We start from the raw sequence: 26,356 nt of genomic DNA, 5'->3' as shown, positions 1-26,356 counted from the left end.
CGGCCGATTCCTGGAGGAACCTCATCGAGCACATCGGTAAGGAGCCGTCCCTTCCCTCGGTGTCTCCCCCTGCACACACGCCGGGGGCGAGGGACCCCACCGGAGGCGGCCACAACTTTCCCGCTTTTTCCCGCCCCCCTCAAAGCCAGCTCCGGAGCCCGGCGGTGGCGGGGCAGGGGGGCGCCTCAAGCAAGGGCTCGGCCGGTGTGTTAAGGGAACCCAGGTCTCTTGTCCTTGCTGGGGAAAACACCCCAGAACCCCAAACCTCTCTCTGTGGGTGTAAAACACGGTGACCGCGGGCTGAGCGCCGGCTTTTTGCTGTCTTCAGGGGCAGCAGGTTTGCCGGAGGCTTCTGTCGCTGAGCGGCTTCACCTGCGATCGTAAATAACAGTGATTACTTCTTGTAGTGACGAGGTGGTTAATCGTTAAGGCTACGCCTGATTTTGCATACTCAAAATAAGGTGTACGACTGAAGTACTGGGTCAGCTGCCCTGTGGGACCTTAACCAGAGTCAGCATGTGTTTGTGAGAGCTGCTGGTGTAGCATTTGCAGTGGAGGACTGAGTTATTTTATCATTTGTGGTTTCTTTGTAAAGGCAGAATCCAGGTTATCTGGGTGGCTGTGGCACAGAGCACTGTTATACTTCTATTTTTTTTTAGTTATTATTTTTGGTGGGATGTGGAGAGAACCTTCGCAGCCTGTTTCTTGGCTTCCTGCATCTGGATTGTGACATTCCTCAAAGAGATTTGGGCAACTGCAAAGATAAGCCCCATCCTGAGACAGGTTTTATATGGTGGGAATATAGAAGCTTGTTTTTTAAACAGTACTGTTCAATTTCAGGAAGCGAAATTGCTAGGTACTTGAATCTGGAGGGCAGCAATGTAGCACTTCGCGTGGGAAAATCACTTAGATAACTCTCTTGAGCTGCAAGGCTCTTCACTGGCAGGAACGAGGAGGCTCCTCGCACTTCGCAGTGTGAGCGGCCACAGGTTGGTGTCGGGTCTTGGCGGGCAGGGCTGATTCTTGGAGCACCTGATGCCACCGGGACAGTGGCGGGGAAGAGAGGCTGGTGTGAAACCAGCAGCCTGCCGGCGTCTGTCAGACAAAACAGCCGGGTTCGGGGCCTTCTGGAGGCAAGTGGTGAACGGTTTGCATGGGTGTTGCCAGTTCTGTTACTTGCTTTTGGCTGTGTAGGAAGTAATCTCCAGAGGCAGATGTGTCAATATGTTGTCACTTTACTGGCGCTGTGCTGCTAAGAGGCAGGATAAAAATACTGAAACCGGCAGGACTTCAAAGCAACTCGGTTGCTATATTCATATATGTTTTTATGGGCTTTGTATCAGAGGGAAGCTGTGCCATAGCTTTGCACACGTCAGTGTAACTGCAAGTGGGGCTGCTAAACCTTGGTGGAAGAGACAGGGTTTTGACACAAGAGATGCTAAAGTAATCCCCAACAGAGAGGTCATTTCACATGGCTGGAGCACACTCACTCCCTTCCCTCCCTATTGCCTTTGAGGCATTAATGGACTTTTTTTTCCTGAAACTGGAACAGAGAATTTCAGAGAAAACGGCTCTGGACCTCCTGAGATTTTACACAGCTTTCAATGTAATAACATTTACTTTAAAAACATCGTGAACTCTCTAAGGTGAGCATTTTCCACAATTAGTAACCAGTTTTTCAATTCCCCTCCCAGTTTTTGAGAGATCTAGGAAGGGAGACTGTGACTACAAAATTAAATGGAATAAACACAAAGGGAAAAGTCTATTATGTACTATAAAAACTCTGTAAATATGCCTTAGGAAGATAAGCCTTAACTACTTAAGTCAACGGGCAACACCAAACCCATCCTCTGACCACCCAGTTAACCTTGAGCCAGGTCACAGTAGGACATTAAGAAATGAATGGAGCTCTTACAGATCTCTGACGTTTTGTACTTATTCACTTACTAAATGCAAGCATTTACTATATCATCGTATCTTCTGAGTCACATTCGATTACTGATCTCAGCCTTCCTCTACACATTCAGAAAGTTCCCAGATGTATTGTTCTCCTTTCAACACATCAAAACCCTGTTCCTTGACCTTGCATCTGTTAAACCACCCATCCTGTGCCACGGCCATCTCCTGCTTTAGCTTTTGCATGGCTTCCCTCCCTCTCTCTCCCATCTAAGCCTTTGCTCTACCCATTGTAGCCTCTTCATCGACATATGGATGGACTTTTTACACCAAGATAGTGAGGATATATTTTATCATTGCTAACACCACCATCTTTGTTCCTTCCAACCTTTGTTCTGCCTAAATATGTGCCTGCCTTTTGTCTTTCTTCTGGCATAACCTTTCTGCTTTCTCCCCGTATAACTCTCTGTGGTAGAGCTTCATCCAGTCTCTCTTCATCTCCCTCCTTAAAATGAGTTACCTTGCTGTCATTCCCGGATGAGTTCTGCTGTTAGATGCCTTTAGTCAGTCAGATTTCACTGTATCCATATTTGCCTTTGCCTGCCACTGAAGGCTCCGTAGGTCTTATCTGTTTGGTTGGTCAGGCAGGGAACCTCGAGACAAAATCAAGTTTCATTGTCTGGATTATCATTTCCTGAAAAACAAGGGAGAAGTTCATCTTGAGGGCTGCTCTCCAGATGTGCACAAGGGACACTAAATCCCCCTTACACAAAACATCCTTAATTGCCTCCGACTTGCAGGGCAGACCCACCAGCACAGCATGGCTCTACAATCAGACACTGAAAGTCTATTTGTCTGCAATGTGAGTAAAATAGACGGTGCTACAGTTTCCCAGCATGATTTCCCTCAAGTCAAGTGCTGCAGGGTGGTATTTCCCAGCCTGTCCCGCTCTGTGGTCCACAGTTCTGTGGGGCAGAAGGCAGCCAGTGCCCACTAGAGCCTTCAAGGACAAGCTGAGCAGCACCGATTTAGCAGGCGCTCTGCCTTGTTCCTGAAGGAGCCTTTCCACCCCAGCACATCCTCAGTGCCTTCGCTGATGGTTAATACAGGCAGAAATGCTTAGGAAACCCGTATAAGCCGAGCTGACGCAGAGAGAAATTATGTAAGTAGCAGCAGCATGCAAAACTTCAGGGGAAGTCTCTCTCTGGGTATCGTGTAGGAAGCTAGCAGAAGACTGTATCGTTTCCTAGGCACAGCTCCCCTTACTGCTATTTTAATCCAGTGTTGAACATCTTTCCAGGGAGAACAGATAACAGGATACATTTGCAGACTGGAGTAATGCTGTCCTTGTGCCTGCTCTTCTCCCTGGTGGATTTCTGATACAGATTTAACAGTGACTGGTACAGAGCCTCATGAAAACTGGCCCAGAGATTTAAGAGGCAGTCACAGCTACGTTTCTGCCCTCCCTAGACAAACTCCTGACCCAGTTGTCTCTAACCGTACAACACGCAGAATTTGTTTCTGAGATCCGACATCACAAATGCATGTGACCAGATAGATTTAAATCTCTGATGATTCAGACAAATTATGTAGGGTTTTTTAAACAGCCAGGACTTTTATCTTTGTTCATTCATGTTATGCTTTGCAATTCAAGTATAAACCAAGGGAGATAATTTAGATTGTGCTTCTTCAGTTTGAGTGAGGGGAGCGACTCAGAGCAGGCTCATGCTGTCTTGTCTTTTCGTATGTTCTAAATTACATTTTATATTCAAGCAATTAATATTCTGGGTCCTGCAGATGGCTCAGAAATAGAAATGGGACAGTTGGAAAGCCCTAGGAGAGACAAAGGATCTTCTAAAGATGGCCAAGCCTACCTTTTTCATGCTGTCATTTGAAATCACCGGTGGGGGAAAATTCCGTGCAGTTTTACCCACTTGTGAAGTTAGTAATTGAAACTCAGGAGACGCTTCATGTTATTGATGTGCCGCAAGAAGGTGTGAATTCAGAGCCTTTTCCTTAGTGCTGTGGCATTCAGGTACCTTTGGAATATTAATTCTGTATCTTCAGTCGTCACAGAAACTGAGAAGGAAAACAAAAGGAAGTTAAGCGACATGTCTAAGGCTAACCCCAAAGTCAAGACGAGAACAAAGAAGTAGCTGTAGCTTGTTCTCCCAGTGCTTCACCTGTCCAGTGCCTTAACAGCAGCTCAGTGATTCCTCCTTAAGGATTTTCATGGCCATCAAATTGCACCTTTGCAGTAGTTTCAATGTCTGCAGTATTACTTTTCCAGACCCACACTTCCACATACCTATCAGTCTGTATAATTTGTAACATCATAGTATTGCAGAGAAAATCAAGGTTTAAAAGAAACATCTGAAAGCCTGGCAAATAACAGTCTGCTTCTTTTATGTCTTCAGTTGATCATGGATTTATCTGACTGTGTTACTAAATGTTTTGTGAGAGCAGACTGTTGACAACACTTTAGATTTAGAAATGGCCTTCCATTTATAGTTTCCACTTCTGGCTCAAATAGGAATGCCATAATTGGCTTTTTCACTCAGCACGGAAGGGATTACTCTCACCTCTACTGAGCTGAACTAATGCAAAACAAATATCCTTTCCCACAATACATTCCTACTGATTTGTTCAACTGTAACCTCGTTACAACCTGTTACGTTGCCTCCTAGGGCTCTTGTATCAGGAATATCGAGATAAATCTACGCGCCAGGAGATTGAAACCAGACGACTGCAGGATTCACAGACAGAACCTGAGGAGAGCTCACCCAGCGAGGAAACCACCCCATCTGAAGCAGAACCTGCAAGTACACCTGAAAACAAAGCTCCACCGCAAATCAGTTTGCTGAGGAACTCCAACTCCAGGTTCAACTTATGGCAGGATCTTCCTGAGATCCGGAGCAGTGGTGTCCTCAGCATCCTCCAGCCAGACGAGATCAAGCTGCAGGAGGTAATGGGGGAAGGTGAAGTGTTTGTTAACTGGGTTGCTGCTTAGAAGAGTGAGAGTGAATTAAGTGAAGTGATCAAGATTTTAAAATGAGAAGCTTAGTAACAGTCACAGACAAGCCTTGCCCTGCCAAGTACTTTTTTGTGTTGCACTGTCTAGTACCACTCACTCTTTTTTTGAATCCACAGATGTTATTCTGTATGCTATTGCTGCTGGACATTTCTGTAGTAAAAAAGAACTTTTCTTCCCTTTTCTGATTCAGCGTTAGGAGCAATTTACAAAGGAAGAGGGATAACGAAGAGGCTCTTGCAATAGAACTTTTGGTTCCCGATGCATGTTAGTCATCTTCTGAAGTTACTAGCAGGATACATACTTTCCCTCAGAAATTTTTGAAGAATTCAACCGTTAATTGTAATCTGTTTTAAATATGGCATTAATAGAAAGGGGAGAGATGGAGATTGATAAACTTCCTCATTTTTAAATGTTGTTACTTGGAGTATTACGCAAAATGGTAAAAAATATGACAGGTATATTTGCATTTTAGATGTACAGTGCGGTGACATCACTGTTTACGAGTCATATGCTGTTAATTTATAGAGCTGCATCAAAGAGTGAAAGGAGTAGGAAGGGGTAGCTGCCACAATTAATCAAAAAATCAGTCACATAACAATTTACAACTGGTTACTGTTTTGGATAGCGTGGGGAGCATGAGTGCTCTTTGTGAGCGCACTGCACTGCATTCGCAGCCAGCAGTGGGGATGAGCAAGCCTTGCTTCGTGTGTGGCGTGCATTGCGACGACGGGCCCCTCGCTTCTGTGAGCCCTGCCATGCTCCTGCACCATGACTGCTGCTGCTGAGACCGCTGTGGCGCTGTCTCTGTTCAGCCCTGGCTCGTGAGATCGTACCCAAAGTGCTGAAGAACATCTCAGGGTGTGAGCAGTTGCCCCGGAGTTCATTTAGATTGGCACAACCAACGTTTGTGAATCCCTTGTCTGTATGAGTGCCGCCCTAATCCTGGCCAAGGCTGTAACTTCGTTGTCACACTGGAAAGCCTCCTGGTGTGAACTGCAGGGGTGTGACGGGCAGAACTGTGTTCCTCACAGCCATGGTGGAAGGGACCGATATTTATACAGGGTAGCCCGGGCTGGCAGCACAGGCTGTTGATGTGTCAGGGTTATGGCTGAAGGTCACTAAAATGATTTGTTCATTTTCCATGTTTTTCTTCTGTGCTCGTTATTTCCATATCAGATTTGTTCTGTTTACCTGGCAAAACAGGGTACTTCTAACTGCCAGCATTACAAACACGATCTGGCATCCAAAAATTTACAAGCTTTTAATCTTTTTTCTGTTTCAAAATGGAGAGTCTTTTACAGAGAAACATTCACTTAAAAGTTTGCATTATAGATTTCAAAAAAACTGCCATTTCTGTTGAGTTACATTCATTATCTGCAGGTGTTTTAAGGAAGAAAATCTCTTTGCTGCTAAAAATTAACTGTGCTCAATTTTCTTCTCCCTGCTTAAATAACAACGAAAGTAAAGCAGATGGAGATGGGACAGTGCTGCTTAAAGAAGTGCTGCGCTTTCCCCTGATGTTAGTTTATCAGACCTGAAATTTTCTTCCTGTTTGTTCTGGGATTAGCACAGTAAGAGATTATAAAATTACCCAAAGCCAGAAAGCTGTGAAATTGGCTGAACATTGAATAGATAAAGTGGAGAATTTGCTTTGTGAGGAGAGTCAGGGACAGAAAACAAGGAGGGCTGGAGAAATCACTGAGGCAATGAGAGAGATGATGTTGAATTCAGCCTCACTATAAGCGAGCACTGCTGGAACTGTACTCGCATTGGGTATGACTTGGGGGTGTGAGCTGTGCTAGATGGCTTGACTAAGTGAATGTTAAGTGTTCAGCTTCATGAAGGAGGATTGGAGGAATTTATCTGAAGTACAGGGCAGCAGAAACTCTGAAGTTTATGTCTTATGTGCAAAATTGTACCTTTCTGACCCATTTTATCTTCAAAGCTGTGACAAACACAGGGACTAGAAGAGCTTGCAGCTCTTCAGCCAGGAAAGAGAGAACAAGAGTATTACTTACACTACAGAGAGAAAAGTTGAAAGTTGAAGCAAACACCCCTGTACACAGCTGAAGAAGGGAACACCAGCATAGCTGTGAGGAAGCAGGGTTTAAACAGAAGAAAAGTTGCTCATCTGCAGTAATCTGCAAAATGAGAGAGACAAGAACGAGAGGGAGAATCTGATCTTCATTACTGGCAATGACAGAAAATGATTAAGCAGGTTATCAGTACAAGATAAAAACCAAGAAACAGGTGTTTTTCAAGCATCAAAACAAGAAGCTTGACTGGAACAGGAATGGATGCTTGTGAAGTGTCATGGAAGGCAATTTGTCATTGTCCCCGTTGGAAAAAGTAATCCAGAACATGAAGTTTGAGGAAGGAAAAAAACCCTAAACAGCCTCCACATCTACCCCCTCAGCAATATCAACAAAAAAAAAAAGTTGCAGCATGGCCCATTGGCCTTGGGAACTTAAACAAGATTCAGACAGCAATGGCCTCTGCCACACCAGCCCTTTTATTCTGAAGCAAATGTGATGGGAGTAACATGTAAATCAACAACTGAAAGTGTCACAAAAACCATGGGTGCAAATGCAGAAGAAAGAAGAACAAAAAAAGCAAAAGACCTGTTACAGATCACAGAGGTCAAGGAGATATGAAAATTATGTGCTACTGGAATAATTATCAGAAATTCCTAAATTATTGATATTCTAGTTTTAATTATCCAGGCATCTGTTGAACATCAAATACAGCAAAACATGAATTGCTAAGGGCTTTCTTTTAACTATGCAGAAAATGCAATGATGCAAGAAGAACAAGCCAAAAGAAATGATTTTTAGGTTCTGACATGGAGTCAATGTGGAGGAAATGACAGGCAGCATGTGTGTAGCAGGTGGAACAAGTGACTAAACAGAAAACACACTCTCAGTATTACATGTGGTTTAGGTTAAAACAAATTCTGTCACCAAGGTACTAGGCTCTGAAGAGACAGACATCCAGAGATGAGACAAAACAACACTTAACTAATGAAACCTCTTTGTGGAGGGACTCCAGTTAATTCCTCTTTCCCAGTTAAGTTCTCTACCTTTCAGTTTGTCGTTGTTTTATTACTGTATGGTTTCTTCATTTGTCCTGTTCTGCTTGCTAAGTGTATTAGCTTCCCTATGCCTTGTTCATTTTCTGTGGTGTAGGAGATTCCAAGCTGAGTGGAAGTTGCCAATAAAAATAGTTTCGCAAAGTATTCTCAATCTTTGAACTGAACCCTCTTTGCTGAGATGTATGAGCTTTGATAAAGTTTTTGCCAGGGATTGCTTGGATTCAGGTCACTTTGGTGTTAGAAAAAGGGGCAGAGACAGACTAATCTGCACCATGTGTTCAGGTGTGAATTTACATCAGAGAGCTGCTGCTCTGGAAGTTTTTTTCGCTCACCAAAAGAGGGACTTGAACCTGGTTGTGTACACTGGTGACACAGCGCCTCTGTGAAAAGTGTGTTTGACAGATCTGCAGTCTTTCTTCCTTGTTCCATTTTCACAAAAATGCCCAAATTCCTTTTCTCCTTTGAGCAAACTTTAGGTTAAAAACCTCTAAATTCCCTGTACAATGGAGCTGCCCTCCTCCAGGGAGTTCTTGTGCTCAACTTTGTGCTTCTAGCAGGTGAATGTCACCGGCCCTGTGATGGCAGCCAGGTCTGAGAGCGAGTCACAGCCGTGGCATCAGCTCAGAACAACATCCCCCCCAGGCTCCTCCTTCTTACCTGCTGGTTTACATGAAGAGCAGGGTCATTGGGAACAGATATTTCTAATCTATGCAGCAAAACTTCATATTGTCTTAATAGAAATTTAGCCTGTAGAATTACTTACTCTCATCTTTGGTGTCTCTTAGTTCCTCTCCTTGTTTGTCTTCTACATTTCCTTCTTCCTTAGGCTTCACTTCTCTTTTCCTTTCCCAGCCTCTCTGCCAAATCATAAGCAATGAAAATGATTAGTGTAGCTCTTACATGACTATGAGATTTCATGAAGTTAATGTCCCAGAGGACTGATGGAACAGTGTTGGTCATGTTTCCAAGAGATCATTTCTGACTATTTGTAGACTCAGGAAGATAATATATTATGTCAATTGACATTTAGTTAAGTTTGGTTTTCTGGTTATTTTTTTCAGTTCTGAGACCAAAAGCTCCTGCTCTTTTTCCTAGTGACTGCTTAGAGCTAGCAGAGTTCAGTTATGCCACAGAGATCACATCTTTACACCATGTGGCTGGATGTTTGGTACCAGTTGAGGAGGTTTGCAGCTCATACTTACCATTCAAAAGGGTAACAGCAGTCTGGCCTCCTTGGAGTAGGTACTTGGGGTCTGCAGAGGACTAGCTGGATCTCCAAAGTAAATTAAAAAACTTGTGCCATACACATGCTGCGAACACTTCCAGAAGCTCGTCTTGATCAGCGGAAATGTTCTTTTCTTTCTTAGCATCTCCTTTAAATCAGAACCCTGTGCGTTGATATTTTCAATATGGATTTAATTATTTCCTTGGTCTGGCTAGTGTATTGAACAGCAAATGTATACAAATTAATTTTGACCAAACACAGGCAGAGGAGCTTCCACAAATCAGGGAGCAACCTTCTAGATTAGGCAAGTTGCCTGAGGCTCTACGGGCTGTGGTAGAGTGGCAGATATTGATCTTGGCTCTTACGGCCATCCTGCAATCAAAGACTTGGCAGAAAAAGATATCCTGGCTTGGAGTGTCTGGAAAACTGCAGTGCAAAATGACCGGTGGTATCAATCCCCAGGATATCTGGAAGGGACAGGTTGTCCCAGCACATCATGTCTTATTCTTTGCTGTATCTTTACCTATTTCCTCTTCTTTCATTTATCAAACAAAAAGCTGCCGTTAAAGCTGTGAGAGGTGCATTTAGGACCTAGGCAGTCAGGCAGAGACTGGGAAGGGTTCTCTCGTGGGTTCACTGGGTACCCTGGTGAAGCTGCTGGGAGAAGCTGAGCTGATACTCCTCCGCTTTTCTCATTGGAAATCTGGCCTTGAGAAAAATAAAATGTCTTCGTATTCCTTAAATGCCAGTCTTTCCACTGCTCAAGTACGTTCATTTTTACCCATACTCTTTGCTCTGTCTCCCTTCTGGGGACTGTGCCTCCCTCTCTGGCTCAGGAAAGGACTACCTGTTTGATTGAACTAGCCACTGGGAACATTTCCTAGGTTACCAAACCCACAAATAATGAAAACATCGCTTCAGCTGGTATTTTAGCAGCTCTGGATTGGGTAACTGGCCCTCCTTGCTGTGTCCATCCTCCCACATTGCGGACTGCAGCATAGCATCAGGAATATAACCCAGGTCTCTGTGCCTCAGGGTCCTTCTGTGATGCATAACGATACTTCCAGGAAAAGCCTTAAAACTGATGACGTTTCAAATAATTTCTTTAGAAAAAAACCCAAATCAAAACAAACACAAACCAGCCCACTAAAAAAACAGAATAACCGAGGCACAACACCACAACACAACCTCCCATCTGATTTCGAAGATATTTTTCCATATGCACAACACAAAAATTACTGTCTGTATCTGCTGCTCCCCTGGATCTCCTCAACGCTGGCGGGACCCATACATACTCTGAACGCCAGTGGGGCTCAGGGGCTTGGAGTAGCTCTGCCTGGCCATCTCCCAGCCTCAGCAGGGTGCAGCAGAGGAGCTGTGGGCAGCGGGAAAGCTTGGACTCAAGGGTTAGCGCAGGCTTAGGTTCAAGGAAGTGAGGCTTTCACTGAGTTACCAAAAGATTCCTCTTGCAGTAACAGCAGCATGGTCCAGCCCCAGGACAAGGATCTTCAAGAGGTGCCTGAAAGATCTAATGATATTTCACCATGTTAAAGCCTTTGTGAGAATCTTCAATTAATCTTGCTTCAACTAACGGATTCAGTAGTTCTGTAAATAATTACCTTTTCTATCTACTGCTGAATAAAGACAACAAACACTTACCTGGCAAGTGAGCTCTCTGTGGTAATAGTGGACTGTCCCTGTGGCACTTGCTGTGGGCAGAAGTTATATCTTTGTATCATTAACTTGTGATTTATCTCTGAACCAAACCGTCAGCTTGTCTTTCTGCTTCCCAAAACCACATGTCTAGCCTGAGGAAGCCAGGCTTTGCACCAAAGACTTCTTTAGTATCAGGAGATGCAAGTGCTGGAGTTTGGAGATTATTTATGGCTTGCGGTAATAATGAAGGGCCACGTAATAATTAAGTGTCTTTTCCTAGTCCTTGGTGACTTGGATCAGAAAAGCATATGGCTGAGATTGACCAGGGAGCCTCACTTGGACAGAAACAACTGTATTTCTTTTGGCTCAGGGGACACATGGAGGCTTGGAGCACCACAGCTGTGTATTTCTGTTAGCTCTGTCCTGAGGCGCACATGTTGTACGCTGGGACGGAGCATCTGGGTGCTGTACAGCCCAGCCCCTACACCGTGGCTTTGCTAAAGCAAGCGTGCCGAGGGGGCAAGGAGACCCTCTTGGGTAGCACAATGAGCCACAATGAGCAGAGCAAGGAGCCAATGCTGTCGTGATCAGAAGGGGATGGGAGGGTGCGTGGAGGCTGCCAAGGGGAACGCAAAATCGGACTGCTTATACACAATGAGAAAAAGAGAGAATTCTGCTGGAGAGATTTAGTGGAAAGAAATGTGGTCAAAACAGCTTAGGAGAGAGACAGAAGAAGTCAGAGCTGATGGCTGAGGGAGGAAATCTTCTCCATCCAAGTCACTATCCTGTGTAACACTATGGGCTTACCTCTCCCCATACTCTGGGCCTGTAGGCTGGGTGCAAGGTGTGTGATGGTGTGCAGCACAGATGTTCTCGTTAACACGGTGTGTGCTTCTCTTCAGAAGTAGAAGGCACCTGCTGATTTCCTTCTTTGGGTTTCTCTCCCAGGCCATGTTTGAGCTGGTTACTTCTGAAGCCTCGTATTACAAGAGTCTGAACCTGCTGGTGTCTCACTTCATGGAGAATGAACGCCTGAAGAAGATCTTACACCAGTCGGAGGCACACATCCTCTTCTCCAACGTCCTGGATGTCATGGCTGTCAGTGAGCGGTAAGACCACTGCTGCTGGATTTTTGTCCATCGGAATGGCGTCACTTTAGCTAACCTCATTTGTGGAGGGGTGGAGGAGCTGACTGGGGCAGTCTGTTACCCACTGTCTTTTCAAAGAGCCTGTGGACACTTCCATGGCTTTGAATCCCAAGGGATTCTTCAGGTCACAATTAACGAATGCTGGGTTTCTCATCTAGCTTCCTGCTGGACCTCGAGCAGCGGGTGGAGGAGAATATTGTGATCTCGGATGTGTGCGATATTGTCTACCAGCACACAGTTAACCACTTCTCTGTGTACATCACCTACGTCTCCAACCAGACCTACCAGGAGAGAGCTTACAAGCAGCTTCTGTGAGTTCCAGTACTTGATGTTAAATTATTTTGCAGAATTGTCTAGGCCACGGATTTCACTGTAACTTTGATATTTGTGAGAAAGGACTAGATAGTACAGAAACAGGATTTTCCACTTCACTGATTTTTCATTGCACCTATAAAAAGAGGACACGATTAAAAAGGCTTTATAATGAGTGGGGTGATACAGTATGCAGGCAACTTACCAAGTAAGTTCAGAGCCAGCAGTTCCCAACTGTAGGAAATATTTATGGTGTACACAGGGACACACACCTGTGAAATGTATGTACTTTTAAGCTGCAAGTAGAGGCAAGAGATTAAAGGGCCAAGAATATAATCTCTGATGACAAGAACAGCCATTGCTTTTCCTGAGTTTCTCAGCAAGGCATTTAATTTTCCCAAAGTTGAGAATTATTTTTTTTTTCAGAACAACACAGAAAAGAATAAAACTATTTTCTTCACATTCTGATATTACACACACAGACCATACCCAGGCCTAAGGATATAATCCGAGATATTTTTGCAGTATTTTTCAAGTTTAGCACATCTTTTGGTCCGGTAGGAATTCTATTACGCCAGCTCAAAACAAAGAGTGCCCTACAAGCTTGTCTTTGAGCAGGAGAATTAATTTTTCTTTAGTTACAATGTCCTGGATTCTTTCAGGACAGCCCACTGCACATGCTGCACTGTAATTCCTCCTCATAGCAGCAGCTGGTTCAGGGGAGTGTAATAAGTGCTATTCCTCTCCTTTCTCTGCTCTCCAGCTTTTGAGGCAAAACCCCTGCACTTACAGGGGCCTCTGCTGAGCTTGGCCAGCTGTTCTCTCATAAAGGATGGTACTGCAGGGTTTTCTTCAGTCAGAGGTGAGCAATACAGCTGCAGAGTATCAACAGATTGCCTGGAGCCATTAGTTAACCACTTAGAAATGAAGCAGCAATAGAATCACAGAATCATAGACTGGCCTAGGCTGGAAGGGACCTTAGAGATCATCTAGTCCAACCTCCCTGTCACGGGCAGGGACGCCTCTTGACTAGATCAGGCTACTCAAGGCTCCATAGCGGGAATCGAACCCGTGACCTCGGTGTTGACCCCCCCGGGGGGGGGCCCAGCCACAACATCTCTGGGCAATTTATTCCAAAGTATTGCCGCCCTCGTACTGAAGAATTTCTTCCTAAGGTCCAATCTAAATCTAAATCTATTCTCCTTCAACTTAAACCCATTTCCCCTTGTCCTATCAGTAAACTCTCTGGATTGCTTCAGCTTGAAAAGGACCTGTTGGAGATAGAGATATTCCTAGACACGAATTTAGAATCACAGAATCATAGAATGGCCTAGGCAGCATGTTTTTCATATGCAGGAGAACATAAAACAAACTGGAAAGAACAGACTCCTTTCCATAGGCTCCTAGCTAGCACAAGAGTTTGGCAGCATTTGGCTGAACTCGAAGCCTGAGGTGTGTTGCAGTTCCCCCCCTTTGGCCGTTCCTCAGATGCACGCAGCCCCTTCTGCTGTGGCTCTGGTGAGTCACACCAGCACACGAGTACGGGCTGCAGCAGGGAGGAACTCTTAGAACAGCTTCTCTTGGACGTCGCGAGTCACACGCAGTAAAGGCAGGTTTTGCGCAGTTAGCAATCTCTTCGCATCTACGATGTTTCTGCTAGCCAGGACTCCAGCAGCGCAAGTCTTCCGTAGGGCCCTGCAGTCACCAGGCAGCATTGTCTTTGCTGATGGCAGCTGGGGCTCGCGAGGCCGCTCTGTGTGGCTGTGTCCACAGCCCAGCCAGGCCCTCACCTCCTGCCAACACCATCAAGGAAGGCCTGGGCATGGCCCATGCCCTTCTCAGGCCAGATAATGATTTCCACCCTCTGGCTTAGCAGCAAGGAGTAACCAAGCTTGAGCTGTTTTGTGGCTTGTCTTGTTCTTATGGCTGTGCGAATTTCACCTTGTCACAGAGTTTCAACTGTGTAAAAATATATAATTATGCCTCTGACTCATCTACTTGGACACACACCCCATTCACATACACCTACGCACGCAGCGTATGCTGCTGAGCTAGATGTGCTAACACATGTGAGCACTACCATGGCTTTTGCATTAAAAGTCTATTTTTTCCCTCCCCCAACACTATAAATAGTTCTAAACTAAAATACATCTAGAAGTGTTCAGTCCCCTCCTCCCTTCTTCTCTCTTATTAGGAGAGGTCAGACAGATGCTGTCTCTTTGGGTCACCAGCCATGTACCAGTCTCAGGCAGGGTAGCACTCAAAGCACTCACCTCCTCTCGTTCTCTCCTCTCAGGCAGGACAAGCCAGCTTTCCGGGAAGTGATCTCACAGCTGGAGCTGGATCCCAAGTGCAAAGGCTTGTCCTTTTCTTCCTTCCTGATTCTGCCATTTCAAAGGATCACTCGGCTCAAGCTGCTGGTGCAGGTAGAGTTTTGCTCTTCTCTCTCCTGGAGGTCTTCTGGATCACCTGTGGGATTTTCCTTTTGTGAGTGAGGCTTAGGTACACCCACGATCAACTCTAGAGTTGCCTGAAGCCTCTCTACAGAGTCAGACATTCTCAAAAACTATAAACACCTTCCTATTTTGGTCACTCAGAGACCATCCCCAAATTAGTACTGAATTCACCAGATAGCTTTGTCTGAGCAGAAGAGTTGAGGAGGAGCTTTGCTGAGCTGCTGGAAGGCACAGCAACAGTCCATTTACCCAGGTGCCTGATGGCTAGGGTGCTGACTCCCAGATGTACAGTGCAGCAGGACATGGAAATGCTCTGTGTGCGATACCCTACATCATGGTGGCTTGGACCACACTGTCAGCTGTCTTCCTCCTGTGCCCTGCCAGCTTGTCTAAACACCGCTGAAGGGCATCCTTCTAGGGAAGAGGAAACAGCTCAGTCCTAAATTGTCTTACCCACTGGCATTACGTAGCAGTGTCTGTTAGTGCCAGATCTAGCTACTTTTATTTATTCATCAACTTTTTACAAAGTAGGAGTCTCCCTGCTGTATTTCTTTTAGATATAAGGTCAGAGGAGAACAGGTTTTCATGAGAAAGAGGAATGAAGAGGTGAGAGTCACTGTATGCCATCACCTATCCTGGAATTAGGCTGATGGCCAGGAATAACTCAGAGGCTAGCAAAGATCTTTCTCTGCTGTCAGATTGGGATTGGAGTTAACACAGCCTTTTGTCCCGTACAGAATATTTTGAAGAAAGTGGAAGAGAAGTCTGACAGAGAAAACACCGCCCTGGACGCACATAAAGAACTGGAAACAGTAAGTTGGAATGAGCTGACTGAAGGTTAACTAGGAATGAGCTAACTGAAGACTAACACATCATGTTTCCTTCCTTCTCCACCCCCCCCAGAAAAAAAGACCTACAAACTACATTCCCTCTTGGAGCTGTCTCTTTGAATCCTGTCACTGTCAAGAGTAATTTTTTTTTTTCTTCCTTGCTCTCAAAGATGGACTAATCTAGCAGCCCTTAGATGTCAGAGATGAGGAATCCCTTGCTAACAACAGTGTCTGTTTCCACTGTAGGAAAGGGCAGAGAGGATGTTTTCCCTTGGGATCTTCAAGAATACAAATTGTTTTTGCAGAAACCTGAAGGTGACGGATCCCTCTGGGAGATGTAATTAGCTGCAACAGGCAGTACAGTACAACTGTGTCAGGTTTCCTCCAATACAGCACACTGCTGCCTCTGACCTAGAATAACAGTTTCTTAATGAAGTACTCGAGCCTGCTTTTAGCCCTCTTTCCTGGGGCTGGGACGTAGGTGTGGTGTTCAGTTGTGCTAGTTACTGCTGTGTACAAAACACCACGAGGGCACCGGGCTGTTCCTGACACCATTAGATAGGGTGATCCTACCTCCAGGCTACGTAACAGAATGGTCTGGATATAGCTGGAAGCTAAAGCAACTGGGACAGAATATTTGGACCTTTCTCCATCAGAAGCTCAGAACATCTCTTGAATCCTGCAGTTCTGTGTCGGTATTTGGAGATGAAAACTGTGCTAGAACATCAGCCTAAGGATACAGTTGCAGTTTCTGACTGAAATACTAGAACAAAATGGGCTCCTGCATTTGCCCTGAACTAGTCGAAGATGTATATACACTTTGGAGATCACTAGGGATAAAACCAGAGATTTTAGCAATGAAAAAAAAAAATCTGCATTAGTTAGTATTTAGAAAATCTCTCATGACACACCTGTTTTTCCATTGGTCAGAAAGCCTGAGGGAGGCTGTTCCTGTAGTATGCAGATACCTACAACTGGAAAAATGCTCCTTTTATATTCAGTCATCAATGCCTCACCTGATCAATTTTGTAAGTCCCTTTTCATGGTTCCTTACCTGTAAGTGGTTAAGTTCAGATGCCTAACGTCCATCTAGGTACAGACATCACAAGAGAGATTGTCGAGTGCTTATTTTGTCTGTAGGCATTTCATTTGAGAAGTAAGAGCTGATCGCAGTTTTAGTTACTGATATTTTGGTGGCTTTTGAGTAGCAGAAACAGAGCACAAGATGAAGCTTGTTCCCCAACATAATTTTTCTCCCTAGTCAGTTCTCGAGGGAGTTGCTCCGTATGAAACAGGCGGTGGCATCTAGGTTAAGGTCCCTGTAATAGGGTAGTGCCTGCACGTTGGTTGTGGTTTTTCAGTTAAAAGTTTGTACGCAGAACACAGCTGAGCTCTGTATGATGAACGTCTCTTTCACTGGGACATTTCAGTGCCTTGGCATCTGGTGCTGCTTGGCGGAACCACAGCATTTGCATTTTTGAAATTAAGATCTTTGGCTTCATTCCCTTCTTGAAGATGATACTGTGCACGTACCTCATTTTAAGCGTTGGGGGCAAGGAAGATGAGATACATGGTGTGTCAGGATCTGGAGAATGGGCTGTTCCTTTTGCTCTGCAGCCAGGAGTGTTGCTCAGTACTGTTTGGTTCAGTAACTGAACGTAGCCATCTAACACATCGTCTGGTAGTCAGCTTCCGGCTATAATGTCTTCTAGGTGTTTGGGGGGTTTTGGGTGTTTTTTCCAATATAGTTTTTGGTCTTTTTTTTTTTTTCTTTCTTTTTTGGGGTGAATACAGTGCTGATAGAAGAGCTTGGCTTGGTCAGTTCCTGTCACAGCAGTGCACTCACCCTGTCACAGTCAGGCCTTTCTGTGCTCTCCGTCATCCCTTACCTGCTTAAGGCTGGCGGAGGCAAATCTTTATACTCTCTTTTTCCCAGGTGGTGAAAGCATGTAACGAAGGCGTCAGGAAGATGAGCCGAACAGAGCAGATGATCAGCATCCAGAAGAAACTGGAATTCAAGATCAAGGTATGAGCACAGGCTGATCACTCTCTGCATCGTGGTGTTGTGCACACACATGTGGCAGCAGTAACCTAATTGCACTCCTCCTAGTGAGTGTTCACTGGCGGCCTGGTCTATGCTGTCCCCCTCCAAAGCCTTTGCAGGGGATGCTGCTGCCGCAGGCACAGCGTTCATGCGTGTGTGGTCCCCGCACACATGCGCTGCAGAGGCCAGGGCAGCACTAAGGCTGGCGCGTTGTGCTTGTACACAGATGTGACACGCTGGCATCAAACCCCTTGTGCACGGTGAGTGGCTCCTGCTCCAGCACTGAGTTCTGCCTCTTCCCTCTCACCTCTCTTCGAAATGCAGGGCAGCTCTCAGCTGTTATTTTACATTACAAATGATGTTAAAAGAAGATGAAGGCTACAAAGTAAACCTTAAACCTGGAAAATACCAAAATGAAGACCTCTCCCACCATTTTAATTCATCCCTGCATTTATGCATTATGCAGCCTCTAGTTACCTGCCGATGATCCATTTCGGCTCCACTCAGGGAACGACTGAGTCAATACTTGGGAGTGTCCGACCAAATCTCATTTAATGTATGCCATGAAACTACAGTGCTGAGTAAAAAGTGGCCGATCCTTTTCTCGAGTGCTGTGGAGATGCTTCTCAACTCTCTCTGCTTCACAGACTTTAAGGAGCATAGTTAACTTCCCAGCAATCTTTTTATGTATCTGAGTAACCCATTCTAAAAAATTTGAGACCATTTTTTGGAAAGCCACACGGGACATCTAAGAATTTGATTTTTCCCGAGCACTTTACCAGTGTGTCAGAGCTAGGCCACAGTCCGCAGGACCGCACTAGATTGAAGTAACTACAAGGCTGCCTTCACCGCTTCTAGAGCTGAGGCTGTAATGACAGGCAGGAGCTGGTTCAGCCCTGCCTTGGGCACTGGCACAGGCAAGGCTCCTCTGGTAAAAGAGTGCAGAAAGACTGTGCCACTGCAAATGATGAACACAGGGAGGGAGTGAAGCTGGAAGGAGCAGCAGTTACACAGATATTTTCCAATATTTCAGTCATTTCACTGGAAGCATAGTAGTTTTTTCTTATGTAAGACGTACTTTGTTATGAGTTTCCTGTTTTTAACACAATGTGCAGTAAAACTCTAGCAGAAGTGCTGTTGTGGCTGCGTAGACAGTATCTCCTCCTGGCTGGGACAGACCCAACCAGTGAGAACCTGTTTGGTTTTTTGTAGCTAAAAAGCTGATTACACAGTTTTGAAAGTGAGTCTTCCTGGCCAGAAAGGCTCAGCCCGGGTGATGAGACATGGGATCTCTCAGAGACAGACCAGGCTGTGCAGGGCGTAGCCTCGTAATTAAATCCAGCACCTGGCACTCCAGCATCACCATCCTTGAGTGTTTGTTGATTCTTGGGCACGCTACCCTCTCTGTCCTGCTCTGCCCCATTCTCTGCAGTGCTTGTTGTGGTGGTGGGAGCTCACTACCCTTCCCTCTACATCTCCTGTTGCTTTCACCATCTTGACAGCATAAGCCCATCCGTTTTTGTGGCTTTCCTGATCTTTGCTGTCTTTCCCTCATTTCTAGTCTGTGCCCATCATCTCTCACTCTCGCTGGCTCCTGAAGCAGGGGGAATTGCAGCAAATGAATGGTCCAAAGACATCACGAACACTTCGCACCAAGAAACTCTTCAGAGAAATCTACTTGTTCCTTTTCAATGATCTGCTAGTAATTTGCCGGCAAATTCCTGGGTGAGTGCACAATTCAGGTAGTATATATGGCACTTCATTAATCCAGTTTTCCCCAGATTTATCCAAGCTGCGATGCTGTGACCCTGTCCTGTTCCCTGGGCACAGGGAGGGCATCCTGGCCTGACCTGTACACTCCCACTCCAGCAGTCGCCTTGCTTTTGAGCGCAGTTGACTCTTCATGGGTGGTACAGCTCTCTCCAGCTGAAAATTTATGCCAAACAGGACTTGAACAAATTCCAGGCCAGGTCTCCCAGCAGGATAAGCAAGCACGTATCCACCAGTTTCTGCAGAGTGGTGATGAGTTATATCAACTGGTGGGCTGACCCAGGAGGCCTATCTTCCTGTCAAGAAGTCATTTTTGACTCATCACTGCCTAAAGAACGGCTCAGTTTTAGTCAGTTAAACTTCTAAGAAAGGAGGCTAGAAAATCTGAGAAGCAGAGAGGAGTATAAATTTAGGCCTGAGGGGAGCAGTTCTATTTGACATGGTGTAACCTGCCTCAGGAGGAGGAGTCGTCATCATGCGCAGGACTAGGTCTTGTGCAACTAGACACCAGTGAAATACAGCAGCAAAAACAGACGAGCCCCAGAGAACAGCACGTTCTTTGTAGCATTAACTAGACTCACCGGTAGAGAGCATCTCGCCAGTCCCAACGTTTCTAATAAACGTGTCGCCGCAGTGTCTGTATGGCTGGAAATATTTTGCTTCTGTGGCAGCTTGTATCCAGAAAACACAGAGGCATTTTACAAATGGGAATGAATTAAACCTCACAGTCCCCTTTTGGGAGCACCGTCTGTGTTTTGTGCATGGGGAGCTCGGAGAGAGCAAGAAACTTGTTCTAGGCCATGTGGGATGCCTGAGGCAGAGCAAAGAGAGGGTTTCTTGCTTTGCGGTGGGTTTTTGTAGCCACTGACTCATCCCTTCCCCAGCAGGATGTCTTTTTTTCCCTCCTGCCATGCAGCAGTTCCTGGTCTGTGTCCTCAGCACGCTTCTGGGTGGCTGAAGCCAAAGTCTTGTGGGATAACTGCAGTTTTTCCTAATCTCCCTAACTTCTCCCAGGGACAAGTACCAAGTGTTCGACTCGGCTCCCCGGGGGCTTCTTCGGGTAGAGGAGTTAGAAGACCAGGGGCAGAGTTTGGCCAACGTCTTCATCCTGAGGCTGCTGGAGAATGCAGATGACCGGGAGGCCAGCTACATGCTGAAAGCATCGTCCCAGTGAGTACAACAGTCACTCCACCAGTGCTCAGCGCTGCTCTCTCCCTAACCCCGTGCGGTGGGAGCCAGCTCTCCAGGCTTACCAGGGGCAGGCAGGCAGAAGTCCCCTGGCTGCAGCTGGGCTGGCCCTACACACCTCTCTGCCCAGCATCGCTTTCCCAAGGCTGCTTTCGGTCTGTCCTACGGAGAGGCACCAGTGAACTAGGCAGGTTTCTTGCCTGTACAGTGTATTTGTAGCATTGGACGGGCACTTTGCGTTCCGGGTCAGAGAGGTCAGAAATCAGCACTGGCACAGCAGCGCAACTGATTGACAGCCTGCAGCGTATTGAGAGAGCAAAAGCAAGGAGGTTGTGCCCTGCGCATGCTGCAGCACCTCAGCTGGCTCACTCGCAAAGATCGAGGCAGTGGCTGACCAGCCCGATGAAGCAAAGTGGCTCCTGTGCGCAGGCAAAGGTGAAGAGGCCTCTTCCTCAGCGCCTTCCACAGCCAGTGCCGATCTTGCACAGCCCTTCTGCTGCCCGGGGTCTCCTTGTCTCCCTGGATACAGGTTTTTTGGCACACTGATTTTTCACTTCAGGCTCCAACAAACTCAGACTGGGCAAATGATTCAGCGGCGCTAACACAAGCCCGATTGTTTCAGAGCTCAGGGCATGGCTTTCTCGTTGACCCAAGCCCACATCTTCTTGCCACAGCGGCTGTGCTATCGTAGGGGCGCATGTACCACCAGCTAAACAGCTACTAGAGATGATGCACACCCCCAGCTTGATGTTACTTTGCTGTCAGCAGGCCAGCATTTGAAATCCATATCCCTTAACGAACACCAGCCCCGGCTGGGACCACGTCCTGCTTCAGCCCTGGGGAGCTGCACCCTGACCCACCTCGGCACAGCACAGCACCGGCATCAGGAAGACAAGCCCCCAGCACAGCAAGCAACCGCACCTTCTCCCCAGACACGCGGCTGCAGCTTTGCTGCACTGAAAATAGAGATGTCAGTCACGTTATGCAGGGCAAACGCACATTTGACGTCCGTGAGACTTGGCTGTGAAGAGACTGACAAACCAGGCCAGGGTTTGCCCCAGCTCGGGAGAGGCAATTACAGTTCTGCGCTTCTGCGTCCTGTCCCATCTTCTAGATAGCCACAGGGAGGCTGGGATCCAGCACATGGCATGCGAGCGGGTCTTCTTCACTAGTATGTGATGTAGCAACTGCTGAAGGCTGCTGTTCCAGAGCTGCAGGGATGATCAGGGCAGTACCAGGCACAAATTGGAAAACTCAACAGTTAGAAGAGATAAATCGGTGCTAAAGAGAGACTGCTGCATCTGTCCCACCACCATTGCCCAGCTCTGAACCCATACGACGGTGATGACCTGCTTGGTGGCAGCTTGCAGCTAATGCCCTGGGTGGCTCTGCCAGGAGCCAGCAGCACAGGTGGACACAGCTGGTCTCAGGGGCAGGACTGGAGCTGGGGGCTGCAGGCAGGACCCAGATTGCTCTGTGAGGAGCTGTGTGCAAGGCCAGCCTGAAGCACTAAGTTTTCCCAGCCCTGCAGATGAGCCTGCCAGCACTTGTCCTTCACATCTCCATTTTAGGCCTTCTGTCCTCCCAGAAGGCACTGGTGGCTTTAGATGTGTGTCAAGTTCAGGATTTAAAGCTACCATCAGAGAAAGTAGAAAGTTCTTGCTCCCTTGGGGTCCTCCAGCCAGGAGCTGGAGCCTGTGAAGATGAACTTGCCCTGTTTCTAAGCAGGGCTGAAGCCTTGAGGGATCAACAGGCATGTGGCTTCTCCAGCACCCAAGATCTTCACCCTCCTGCAGGCCCAGGTTTTGCATAACAACGTGTTGGATCTGGTGACTACCATCAGAGAAAGTAGAAAGTTCTTGCTCCCTTGGGGTCCTCCAGCCAGGAGCTGGAGCCTGTGAAGATGAACTTGCCCTGTTTCTAAGCAGGGCTGAAGCCTTGAGGGATCAACAGGCATGTGGCTGCTCCAGCACCCAAGATCTTCACCCTCCTGCAGGCCCAGGTTTTGCATAACAACGTGTTGGATCTGGTGACGTGTTCATGCAGGTCTTGTCTCATCCACTGCCAAGCGAGCAGTACCCTCAGCGTGCCGCAGCATTCGCCTGCAAGGGAATTAATCAGCTCTGCCCTTTAAACATTCCTGCACAGCAGCTGTGGGAATAAGTAGTTCCTCTAACTGCTTTTCTCCAGAAAAAACAGCTCCTCTTGACCCAGCCAGGGGCTGCTTTTGCTGGTTAGGGCGCAGAGGATGCCAGGCCCCCATCCTGCTGCTCCTGGGGGTAGCCCAGCCGGGTGGCCTTGCGGCAAGCCTGGCCTGTGTGGCTGGACCCAGGGTTCTGTGGCGTGTGTGACATCCCAGCTGGGGTGTGCAATGGGCCTCAGCACCACCAGGGAGTCCAGGACCCTGGGGGCAGGCAGGAAGGGGCTGTGAGAGGAGAAATTAGGAGCCCAGGGCTGGCTGGGCAGGAGAGCTGGGCTCCCTGTGACCGTCTCATGCTCACAGCCTCCGTTTGTCTCCCCTATCCAGGAGTGAAATGAAGCGCTGGATGATTTCACTGGCTCCGAACCGGAGAACCAAGTTCGTTTCATTTACATCCAGACTTGTTGGTAAGAGACACAGCATGAGAGCCAGGAGCTCTTCACCCCTACTCCTTGTTCTGTCCTTATCTCAGTCAAGCTCCAGGCCTGGAGCGTCTGCTGAAGCTGAACCCTCTCCCTGGGCTCCCCTTGTGTTTACACAACTTGTCTCTGGGCCTGGCCCCGACCTTGCCCCGCTGTAGCCTGGGCTGGGCTGCACCCTCCCACTCAGGCTGCTCACAGGTGGCACTGCAGTGGTGATGGGCACCCAGCTCCCTTCCCCAGTGAGCTGCTCCCCCAGTCCCTGTGGTTAGGGCACCCCTTGGCCTCTGCAGGGTTTCTCACCAGCTCAGAGAGACCGTTTGCAGAGCTTGTGGTGCTGCAGCCACCCTAGCCATGCTGTCCTGCGGCAGGCCCCATCCCAGTCCGTCCCTCACTTTCACCCTGTTCCCTGGCAGACTGCCCGCAGATCCAGTGCGTCCACCCGTACGTGGCCCAGCAGCCAGACGAGCTGTCCTTAGAACTGGCCGATGTCCTCAACATCCTAGACAAGACAGATGACGGTACCAGGGATGGGATGGGGCTGGGTTGGGAGTCCCTGTAGAAGGGTGGGCTTTGCTCTAGGCAGACAGCTGCCGAACAGACAGGAGGGGCCCTCTGGGCAGGGAGAGACCCCCACATCGGCATTGCAGCCACGGGAGCAGGAGGAGAGAGTTACTGCCTCCTCCTAACACTCAGCAAATCCAGGCTGCCTCGAGCTGTGGCTGTGTGGGGCCTGGCAGGGCTGGCACAGCTGCCCTAGATGTGTCCCAGAGCTGTTCTTACCTTATGTGATGCTCTGCAGCCGCTTGGTCCTGGTCCCTGGGGCACGCTTGTAGCTGGGGGACTCGGTCACACTGGATCTCTGCTGGGGACCACACCTGTGGCACACGGGGCAGTGGAGGGCACTCACTGGCAGCAGTGACTGCTTTCTGCTGGCATCCTTTGAGACAGTTTTCCAAACAGTGCTGCTCTGGTAAACGGGCCTCGTTAGCTAGATTTATAAACTGGGTCTGCTCCAGCACAGGCCTCAGCAGCTCTGTAGGCTCTTTCCAGCACAACTGCCCCAGTGCAGGAGAGAAGACCAGTCCTTCCCCATTTATGCCCCATCTCTATCTCTGCTCAGGCTGGATATTCGGGGAGCGTCTTCACGACCAGGAGAGGGGCTGGTTCCCCAGTTCTATGGGGGAGGAGATCCTGAACCCCAAAATCCGAGCCCAGAACTTGAAGGAATGTTTCCGGGTGCACAAGTCGGATGACAGTCAGCGGAGGAAACTGGGCAGCAGAAACCGCCAATGACTGCTGGCGTTCCTGAGCGTCTGGAGTGACTCTGGGAGAGGGGTGGAGGACAGAGGCTGCCAGCTGGGAGGACGTGGTGGTGGTGTGGTGGGCTGTGGTGTGCTGGAACAGGCACGTGCACCCCTAAACAACCAGACTGTAGTCCCTGGGCTCTCCACCATACTTCCTGCAGCATTGATACTTCCCCAGAGATCAGTGCTTTGTGCTGGCTAAAAGAGGTCCCCCCTTTTCCAGGTGTTCTGTAAAGCTCCAAGGAGCACGAGCCAAATGGACATGGCCCGGACACCACCGGGTGCTGGCCAGCTGACCCCCTACTCCCTGCACGCTAGCTGGGGCTGCCTCAGGCCGCTCAGGAAAGGCACGTGGCCACAAACGTAACAAAGCAATTAACATCACCCGTTTTGAGCACGTACAGCTCATCCCTACCTTCTGAGTCTGGTGCCCGCCTAAAACAGCATGTTACAGAGGTACAGAGCTGTCTCTCGCTGCCTTGTCGGCACAAGGCTGGGATGAGCCTCAACAACTCCACCTTCCCCAGTCCTGCTGAGAAGACCCTCAATCTGCTTCCAGTCAAACTTCCCGAAATGTTCTGTACCTGGCCCCACTCCACCAGCAGCCCTCGCCTGCCCGACAGCCTCGAATCACATCTGGGCATTGCTCCATGACTCAACCCCTCTTCCACAGCCAGCATCTCTCCGCAAAGCTGCTGCAGGAGCCTGGTGCCGCAGCTCTTCCCACCTGATCTGGCCCTCGCGGTCTCCGCCTCTTGCTCTTGCTGAGGCACAGAGTAGCCTGGCTGTGCCGGCACCTGCCCGCACACCACCACGTACCACTGGAGCACCAGCAGACCCCAGGCTGCCACACAGCAGGCGAGTGACATTACCCCAGGAGCTGCTATCCTGTGTGCTGTAGGAGGCCCGGTGATCGCTGCCTGTACCTGCTACACCCAGCTGCTCGCACAACGTGCGGGCACAAACTCCCTGTACAGGCTCACCTCCATGTATATACGCAAATCCTGTTGCCAGCAGAGCCGGATCGTCACTCCTTCCAGCTGTGGCACTGAGCACTGCATGAAGCCCAGGGCGCAGCACTGAGATGGGCCAGGGGACGGATCCACAGCAACCGCTTGTTGTTCGACAGCCTCACTCTAAACAGTCCCACACGTGGCTGCAGCCGAGGGCGTCTTAGCTACAGGCTGGTCCCAAGCTGCAACCAGCATCTGTCAGGAAAATCAAGCATTTGGCATCTTTCTGTAACGCTGCGAAGGAGAGTCTTCCAGGTGCTGTGGCTGGCACTGCTGTACCTCCAGCCATGCCACGGCTGTGCTCAACAAGGGGATGGAGAGCAGGAGCCTCCCAATGGAGCCAGGCACCAGCCACGTGCAGGGAGCGGAGGAGCACGGCTGTGCCGACGACAGCGTGAGGAGGAAGCAGGACACGGGGGAGCTGCTGGAGCTGGTCTTTGGGCCACACAGGGCCCAGGTTATACAAAGAGTGTGTGGCATGAGGCCGAGTCTGTACTGTCACCATAGCCCTGGTACAGCCAGCCCAGAGTCAGCCTGGCACTGGTGGGGGGGGGCAGCCTCTAGGACCAAACTGGTGCAACTCACAGCTGTGAATGGAGAGTGAAGGGGTCCCCATCAAAAAGGCCTGGCTCAGTGCCTCTGTGTCAGCATGTGACAACAGCCAGAAGGGCTGTGCCTGCCCCGACCACCTTTAGTGCCCCCGAGAGAGGGCCTCTGGGCAGTGTGCACAAGCCAGGAGCTCACGGATCCCTGCCAGCACCCAGCCA

The 26,356-nt window shown here is 48.3% G+C and overlaps 1 protein-coding gene across 1 annotated transcript; it reads left to right on the top strand.

Annotated features, from left to right (window-relative positions):
* The first annotated feature begins 6 nt into the window (after positions 1-6).
* NGEF (neuronal guanine nucleotide exchange factor) lies at positions 7-24,584 on the top strand. Its single transcript, XM_009871195.1, has 12 exons — positions 7-36; positions 4,584-4,861; positions 11,851-12,011; positions 12,209-12,361; positions 14,659-14,788; positions 15,556-15,630; positions 17,585-17,674; positions 19,254-19,417; positions 20,477-20,632; positions 23,178-23,257; positions 23,686-23,790; positions 24,393-24,584. The coding sequence occupies exons 3-12, from the start codon at positions 11,854-11,856 to the stop codon at positions 24,563-24,565; spliced, it is 1,284 nt and encodes a 427-aa protein (XP_009869497.1). The 5' UTR covers positions 7-36; positions 4,584-4,861; positions 11,851-11,853; the 3' UTR covers positions 24,566-24,584.
* Positions 24,585-26,356: the final 1,772 nt, after the last annotated feature.

The sequence above is a fragment of the Apaloderma vittatum genome, unplaced genomic scaffold (assembly GCF_000703405.1).
Source record: "Apaloderma vittatum isolate BGI_N311 unplaced genomic scaffold, ASM70340v1 scaffold1376, whole genome shotgun sequence".
In the NCBI taxonomy this organism is placed as follows: domain Eukaryota; kingdom Metazoa; phylum Chordata; class Aves; order Trogoniformes; family Trogonidae; genus Apaloderma; species Apaloderma vittatum.
This window is presented reverse-complemented; position numbering and strand designations above follow the sequence as displayed.

Coding starts and splice junctions, on each gene's coding strand:
- NGEF (XM_009871195.1), top strand. CDS start 11,854: ATGTTTGAGCTGGTTACTTCTGAAGCCTCGTATTACAAGAGTCTGAAC. Junction 23,258..23,685: donor ATTTACATCCAGACTTGTTG/GTAAGAGACACA, acceptor GTTCCCTGGCAG/ACTGCCCGCAGATCCAGTGC. Junction 23,791..24,392: donor CCTAGACAAGACAGATGACG/GTACCAGGGATG, acceptor ATCTCTGCTCAG/GCTGGATATTCGGGGAGCGT.